Source organism: Parasteatoda tepidariorum, chromosome 2 (assembly GCF_043381705.1).
Source record: "Parasteatoda tepidariorum isolate YZ-2023 chromosome 2, CAS_Ptep_4.0, whole genome shotgun sequence".
NCBI classification, from domain to species: Eukaryota; Metazoa; Arthropoda; class Arachnida; order Araneae; family Theridiidae; genus Parasteatoda; species Parasteatoda tepidariorum.
Window position 1 is genome coordinate 82,039,793 of NC_092205.1, and position 8,422 is coordinate 82,048,214.

Here is an 8,422-nt window from a genome sequence, read left to right on the forward strand (position 1 = left end):
GTACTCCCCTGGCCAGCAAACTCACCGGATTTAAACCCAATCGAGAATCTGTGGAACCACCTCAATCGGGTTGTTCGCGCCATGGATCCTCAACCGCGTAATCTAGCGCAGCTGGCCATGGCACTGGAGTCGGCATGGCTCAACATCCCAGTGAACACTTTCAGAAACCTAACTGACTCTCTTCCTGCACGTGTCGTAGCGGTTCGCTCTGCCAAAGGTGGTTATTCTGGATTTTGACAGGTGGTCACATTAATGTGACTGGACTGTGTATATTAATTAAATTATTCTTAAATATTATCAGAAATAAATTTTAAAAAAATTTGCTCCAATTCGAATGAAGCCATTAGTAACCAAACTCAGTCCCTCAGAAATATTACATCAGCATAAAATTAACTGTAATTACAGCTTTTCCCTGAAATAAATTATACGAGAAGTTGAAAGCAAATGTGTTGGAGCACATGGCGGCTTACAAAACAATTTTCGATCGTCACTTTTCATATTTAGTCGCCTTGGGGACAGAGGCTACCGATTTTGCCCTATTGTTGGTGCAGACCATCAGAAATGTATGCTTTAAATGCTATTGTATTTGAAGCATACATTTGTTATGTAATAATGCAATAGAATATGTGTAGTAATATTCCATTCTACTAAATGAAAAATTATTTAAAAAACTATTTTATAATTACTTCAAAAGATCAAATTTTGTTTTTATTCAAAATGTAACACCATGAAAGGGTGTTACTAATAAATTGAACCTTAACAACAAGTTTAAATCAAAAATATTTATCATTTGCATTTCAATTATTTTAATAAGTTCAAAATGTTAATTTAGCAAAGTATTTTTTTTTTTTCAAAAAAAAAGTGATGCTACAAATCCGCAGTGCAGGAAATAATACCCAACCTTAACTTCTAAAAGAAAAAAAAATGTAATATTGTACATTTTATTTACTTAAACGTTAATAATATGAAAACAAAAACAGTCTCATGTAATATATCAGTACAATTTCAAATTTGCAAATCTTATGGAAGTACTCGAATGGAATATCTCGACTCAAACATGATTATGACTACTTGACTACATACATGACTTCGTCGGCTACAGCTAGTGCAATGTGTCAAATATGTTGTATTAACTAGTATATGAGAGTCATGCTTTTATTTCAAAGCATAATATTCGTAAAATTTTTAAACAATGTATTTTTATTCTTAGTTTTTCCAATTAAAGTCCAAAATGGCAATGCAATGTTTCCACTGCATCTCAGTTCTTTAAAATTCGGTTTCCTTTAGAGCGTCTCTTGGCATAATAGCCAATGTGTCTTTCGGCTTAGTAACCGATCTGGTGAGCATGGTGGTTAACCTGTTTACCATGATGTTTCTTTCACAAAAAGCACCCCTTAAATGATCATTATGAGTCTTTTCAAAATCACTTACTTGTGAGAAATTTAACAAATGCTAGAGTAAGAAAGAAGTAGTTGGAAGTAAGAGAAATATCAGAACTACATTAGTTTTGATTATATCATATTTCTGTTTTTTTTTTTTTTTCAAATGGCAGGCACTGAACATTATTCTTCGCCTTAGAAGATGCCGGAATTGTTACTCATCTCACGTTACCCAGTGGGCACCGTCCCGCAGTGGACTGATCGTTAAGACACGGTTCCCAGCAGATCACCGAAGTCAAGCATCACTGGCTGCGGTCAGTGTGCGGGTGGGTGACCACTTGGATCAGCCAGCGTAGGGACCGAGGATGTGCGGTATTGGTCCTCGTTATACTGTTCTACCGTAAAGTGCTCGACTTCGCGTGCAGGTTGTCGGGCTACCGAAGCGGGGGTGCCATCCCCTCCGCAGAGGATCAAAATTGTGATGGCATGTCCAAGGATCATCCTCAAGGATGTTTCCCAGACCGTCACCAATAGCCCATTGTGCAGCTCTAGTGCGACGTAAATGAGCAACAACAACAACAACCCAGTGGGCACCTGTGAACCAAAGTCACGGAGGCGAGCAACATTACCCACGCCACTCTGCCACAAACCCGTTTATAGGGTGGGCCACATTCACGCATCACACACAACAGTGGACAACACGTAGAGAGAAATATCCATGCCCAGAGCGGGATTTGAACCCGCAGCCAATGGCTTCGCAGTCAGGCGCGCTAGCCGCTCGGCCACCTGGCCGGCATCATCTTTCTGTTCATACTTGTATAAAATATTAGTTTGACGGTTAAACAATTAAATAGAAATTTAATTCCGAACAATTTAATTTCAAAGTTGTAATGCCAATGCTTAAAATGTCATTTTTGAGCAAGTTTAAACTAAATTGACTTGAACTTGTTTTTCTTATTATAGAGATATGTCGTTGTGCATGAAGTCGGACATGCACTAGGACTCAATCATGAGCAGTCAAGACTGGACAGAGATCGCCATGTTCGAGTATTATGGCGAAATATAGCATTAGGAGGTCGCCCTCAGTTTTGGCGTGGTCTGGACAATCCTCATGGCGTGGAATATGATTTAACATCAATCATGCATTACCATGCTCAGGTAAGGAATTCTATGTTAATATATGGTCGTTCATTCTCAACACCAACGTTATTCATTATCTGTTTTTCAACTATTTTTATACAGGGAGTTCTGTAATGACTATCCTTAATATACGAATTTCAAATCCTTGTCAAAAAAAAAAAAAAAAAAAAAAAAAAAAAANAAAAAAAAAATTAAAAAAAAAAAAAAAAAAAACATAATGCGTGGAGTCCCTCCGCGCGGAAGAAGTTAAACTTCGCAACCTGCGACGATAATAGTAGAAGAATCAGCAGTCGTAGAAGGATCACTAGTTCTATTCAACGACTCTTTTTCCTGCTCCACTCGCTTCCGTGCTCTGTAATCACGGTAATATTGTGCATTTTCCCCTCGTGGACCTCTTGAAAAAGTGGAAGTGCTTGTGGTTACCTCGTCGTCTCTGGAAAATGTATTTGCATTAATATTTAAATGTATTTGTATATGTGAATGCGTCATAATGTAATTTCAGAAGAGAAAACCAAACAATCAATTGATATTCACTAGAGACGCACCTTGACATAACCTTAAATCCGTCGCATTGTCCGTGGGATTGTTTTCACTCATTTTTTACAATTGTTATCCACTAAATTTGAAAACAAAAAATACTACCCTATTAAATTATATGTGTATCAAAACAAACTAAAAAAATATTTATAGAAAAACAATACTTTAATTATTTTTATGCTAGTGAGAACCAAAACAATATGAAATGAATGAGGGAAAATTGGATCCTACCACGTGATTTCCCGGCCAACAAAAATGTAGCGTTAAACGTTTAACGCAACCTTGTTGGAAGTCGCATAAGAAGTATAACTTCGAAAAAGAATAAATAAGTTTATTTATTTTGGGTTTGGAATTAATATTTAAACGGGTAAAAAGCAAAAATGCCGTCAGTATTGAAGTACTTTGTTCAACTAAATAAGATTCTTTTCACAGCACTTAAATATTTACTTTATTTTCTTCACATATAGAGGGAACAATCGGCAAAGAACTCTGTTAGGTTATAAAACATTTCTCGAAAAAAGAACGAATTCCGAAAGAAGTAAAAATAAACTACTTAAAAAATAAAAATGCTGTTGCCAGCCATAGAATTTTTTGAAAGTTAACTTAGCAACATAAATCAAAATGACATACAACTGCAACTAGATCAAAATTATGATACCTGAGCGCTTGACGTAACAAGTATCTTTACAAATCTGAAAATGGCGATGAATAACGTTAGCAGTTTAGTTTCTCGATGATAATCGGAGGTCTTTATAATTATTAACTTCCATGTCCCCATCAGCAATCAAACAGATTTCGACGTTCTCAGTCTCACTTTCCCCAGCAGTGCTTCATTAGATTTCGGTATGGTTTTTATTTTATTTTTTTAGTATAAATATTGATCTTCAACCTTTAATATGTATACTTTTTACATTTCCTCTTTGATAATATTTTTTAAAATATGAATTGAGGGAGGTAATCGCGGAACAGCTATATGTATAATGTACAATCTATAATATATATGTAATCTCATGTAAACTACTAATGTATACATGTAATCTTTACACAATTTTTAATTCACAGGCTTTCAGCAGCCGCATGTTCGAAAGAAACACAGTCGTCAGTCGCAATCCTCATTATCAAAGATTAGTTGGCATGAAAAGAAATGACGTAAGCTTTAGAGATGCCAAAATTATCAATTCGATGTACAGATGCGATTGTGAGTATCTGAAGAAGTATTTTTTATTTGTTGCATTAATCTATAGCCTGGTGTTATATTTCTTGGTTTGAACTTCTAAAAAAAAAAGTTGTATTAATTTAGTTTTAAAATATAAGTTTGATGAAGATACCGATTGATGTGTTTGTAGCAAAATGCCCGAATCGGGGACAAAGATGTGAAAATGGTGGTTATCTTGGTCCATACAGAGAAGGTGAGGGTGGACCATGTCCCTGTGTCTGTCCTCCTCACACGTCAGGGGAACTATGTGAATACATTGTAAAACCATACTATGGTGAGTTCTTTTTTTTTTTTCAAAACTCTTTAACTATCCCATATGAAATAAATTAATGTCTATCATTTTTGTAGAGGATCCACCCTGTGGAGGAAATATAACAGATGAAACAATAATTGAAACTCCTGGTTTTCCCGAAAGAAAAGAACCTGAAATGAGTTGCAGTTGGATTATAACAGTAAGTCACACCAGCTCATCTTGATGTCCTGGAATCTTGTTTTATTCATATGAATGCTGATTCCCTTGTTAACGATATTAGTGTCTCACAACCTCTCCATAGCGCGTGGTAATGAATTTTCCCTGATTTGCTCCTGCCAGCCGCTGTTGCTCTTCTTGTTCAGTTTTTCTCTTTTTTTTTCTCTCGGCAATGGTGATTTTTCTAGTTTTGTTTCTCACTTTTATTTTTCCCTTTTTCGTTGGCAACTTTACGCTCTATATTCTATATACGTACTTTTTCTTATCATTCATATCTCACAAGTTTTGAAAATGGGCGCCTATTTTTTGAACGCCTGAAGCAGGCCAACTGTTATTTCCTAATTGTATATTTTTGGAGCGACCGAAGTTTTTTTTTATATCAGATAGTCACCCATTCCAAGCTCATTGGCAACACTAGCAGCATTCGTGACAACTAATTCGTTCGGTTACTGTTTGGACGAAAATTCAAATGGCACTTTTGTTCATTTTTTTTTCCTCCATCTTAAATGCATAATTCCAAGAAACTAAAGGGAAAGATATACTTGACAATATGAAAACTTAATTTGCTTCAATATTCGACATGCTCAGAGCTCTCAAAAACAGGCACCCGTTGTCATGACTTACCAGACCTGAATGAGGAAAACAATAGAAGTTTGTAACAGCGAAACGAAAAAAAAAGCCACAGAAAAAAAAATGACTTTGTTTTTCACACTTTATATTTTTCTCATAAATTCATTTTCTCATTCTCTGCTTACTTTTGAGAGCCCGAAACATGTCAACTTTTATCACCTTTATATTTTTCGAAACAAATGAAATTTTCATAGTATGAAATCCAAGCTCGCACATTAAGTTATTTTATACAGGTATTTCGCAATCGTCGTGTCTTAAATATATATGTTTAAAATATTTTTAAAAATGTACTCAAAAAAGAATATACAATAGGAATCGCAAATTAATATTTAAACTATGGAAAATAAAAATAAAAACGCTAACCAAATCTATCCAATTGCTAGAAAGGAAGGGGAGATGAAAAACATTAAAATTAGTTTGATTACCTGGTGAAACCTGGAAATGTTTTCAAGCCTTTGTAGGAACAGTTTTTTCTAGTAATGTTAAGTTCAAATCGTGTAGAGATAGAGATTGATTCATATACAGAAATTCATTTAGCTTATTAACGAAAATTAATCTGATTTTTAAGACCATTTCTTTTTGGTAGGAAGGTAATAGGATCTCAAAAATTTTAAATAAGAAATCAGACGTAAACTTGAACTTCAGAACTCAAAAATAAATGAATTCATAAATTGTGTGTTTATAACTTCAAATAAACTAGATGAAAAATTATTAAATGAACTAATACACTATTCACAGCTCCCCAGTGTCAGCCTCCCTTCTCGACCTCATGCGAACCTTTATTTAAACAAATCCCTTTATTTGTACCATGATTACTTTGTATGCTTCCCACGACCTTATAAATTTTTCATAACCCCTTTAAAAACCATTTCTATTTTCTCTGGCAATCAAACTTGTTTTGATTCTTTTTTCGTTACTTCACTTTCCTCAGTAGCGATTTGTTAGGTTTTCACAGCAATTTGGATTGTCAGCCCGTAGACCAGGGATGGGCAAACTACGGCCCGCGAGCCAACTGTGGCCCACCGGAAGGTTTTATTCGGCCCACGGATGGAATTTTAACTTGCCGATCAAGGGCAAATATAAAAAAATATGCATCTATTTTCTTGTCGACTTTGTTTGAAGCTATTTATGTTCTTTCTTTTTTTTAACAAAGTACTGATGACCTTTTTACTTTCTCTATTTTTGTTCTACAAAACATAAATTGATGGAAATAGCACAGAGAGCTTCAATTGGTAAAATATTGAAGTTCTTTATAGAATAGCTGTAGATTGGCTCCAACTAGCGTTTGTCTTTCTCGAGGAGCAAATTTATGGAATCTAATATAGGTGAATTATGCTTCACATGTGGCAGACTGCGCATTTTAAGCTCCACCGAGAGGACAATCTAGCAATCATGTGATGCAGTTGTTTCTAACTATGCCAATGTTTGAGTTTTACAAATCATTACCAAAAGCTAGTATCCAAAATCTTAATATTTCATGCCCAGAAAATCAGTGCTGTGTTTGCTTAATCTTATATATATGTGAACAAGAGCTTTCAACTAAACATTTTAAAAAATCATTTAAACAATCGTCATTAAAACATTTTGAAGAATCATTTTAGAAGTAGACTAACAGACAAGCATTTAGCCCCGTTTCTTAAAGTAAGCACATCTCACTTTGAACCTCATATAAGGAACTTTTTAAAATGAAATCGAAATTTCATTCATCTCACTAAATATTTGAATTAAAACTTAAATATCGCTTTTTTTTAAATTTAAATTTTGAAGTTTTTACTTGGCTCACCAAGCAATTTTTTTCTCAATTTTTGGCCCCCGACCAAAAAAGTTTACCCATCCCTGCCGTAGACAGTGGCCTCTCATGCGCATATTGTTTTAATTCATTTTCTGCTAGAATTTTCAGAAATAAATAACACACATTAACGTTGGAAATATATTTTGACAACAAAGGGAACTAAAAAATGAATGTAAAAAAATAAGTAAATAAAAATAAAAAAAGCAACTTTAAGTAAATATAAATTTCACATTTTATTTTAGGCACCGAGACGGAAAGAAGTCGAAGTAGAGTTTGAAGAATTCAGCTTCAGGGAGAGATTGCAACAAGAATCTAGTTCGTTTTATGGGCGTTGCGTTAACGAAAGAGTTGAAATAAGAAATACTGATTATTATACTGGAACATTGTAAGTAATTCAATCACTCTATCTACATTTTTATTCCTTTTTTTTAAAAAAATTTAGATATTTTAGAAATTAAACGATTAATTTTAAATATGACCATTTAAAATTAGTGTCGTTTTTCGAAAATAAACTTTTTTTTCCAATTTATTATTGGTACATACAACAGCTAATTTGAAACCTTTATCCTAACTTGCTTTGCAGAAATAATTAATTAATATTTATTATTAAAAAAATAGGTAAAAGATACTTTTAAAACTACTACCTTTTAACAAAAATAGCGATTTATTTCACTATCTATATATATATTTCTCTTACACGGCACCAAAAAAAAGCCTCATTACAACTCCCCGAATGGCAACGTTAGAAAATCGACCAATGATTGCTGCTAAAAATGTCACATGGCAAATGTCACATGAGGTGGCTCAACATATAGCGCTTTTAAAAACGGAAACAATAACCAGAGTGAGCATTATCAGGTTGTTCAATTCAGATTCATGCCCTAAAAACATGATAATATTTAATTTAAACTCAATTAGGAATTAATTAGGCTGGCCTTCTCCATGACTATAAATAAGTCACAAGGTCAGACTTTTGAGAAAGTCTATAAATAAGTCACAAGTTTTTAGTCATGGACAACTTCATGTTGGCCTGTCAGGAGTTAAGTCATTTGACAGCCTTTCAGTAATTGCTCCAAGATGCCAAATCTATAATTGTGTTTTCAAAGAAATTCTAAATGCTTAGTGTTAATTTCTTAGAGCTTTTCAGAAAAAAATGATTTTTGGAAAAAATTTAATTGAAACTTCTATTGGCAGTAGGTAAGGGGAACTGCCAAAATTAAAACTCCCCGATTAGAAATGCAGCATGGCGACCTCCACGT

At 34.1% G+C, this 8,422-nt stretch overlaps 1 protein-coding gene across 2 annotated transcripts in view; it reads left to right on the forward strand.

Annotated features, from left to right (window-relative positions):
* Positions 1 to 8,422, forward strand: part of LOC107449664 (blastula protease 10) — a 124,262-nt gene that overhangs the window by 16,442 nt on the left and 99,398 nt on the right. For both annotated transcript variants that reach the window (XM_043056261.2, XM_071177817.1), the window contains exons 9-13: positions 2,343 to 2,537; positions 4,119 to 4,254; positions 4,403 to 4,546; positions 4,621 to 4,724; positions 7,406 to 7,548. In XM_043056261.2, coding sequence (XP_042912195.1) covers positions 2,343 to 2,537; positions 4,119 to 4,254; positions 4,403 to 4,546; positions 4,621 to 4,724; positions 7,406 to 7,548 — 722 coding nt within the window. The remainder of the gene's footprint in view (positions 1 to 2,342; positions 2,538 to 4,118; positions 4,255 to 4,402; positions 4,547 to 4,620; positions 4,725 to 7,405; positions 7,549 to 8,422) is intronic.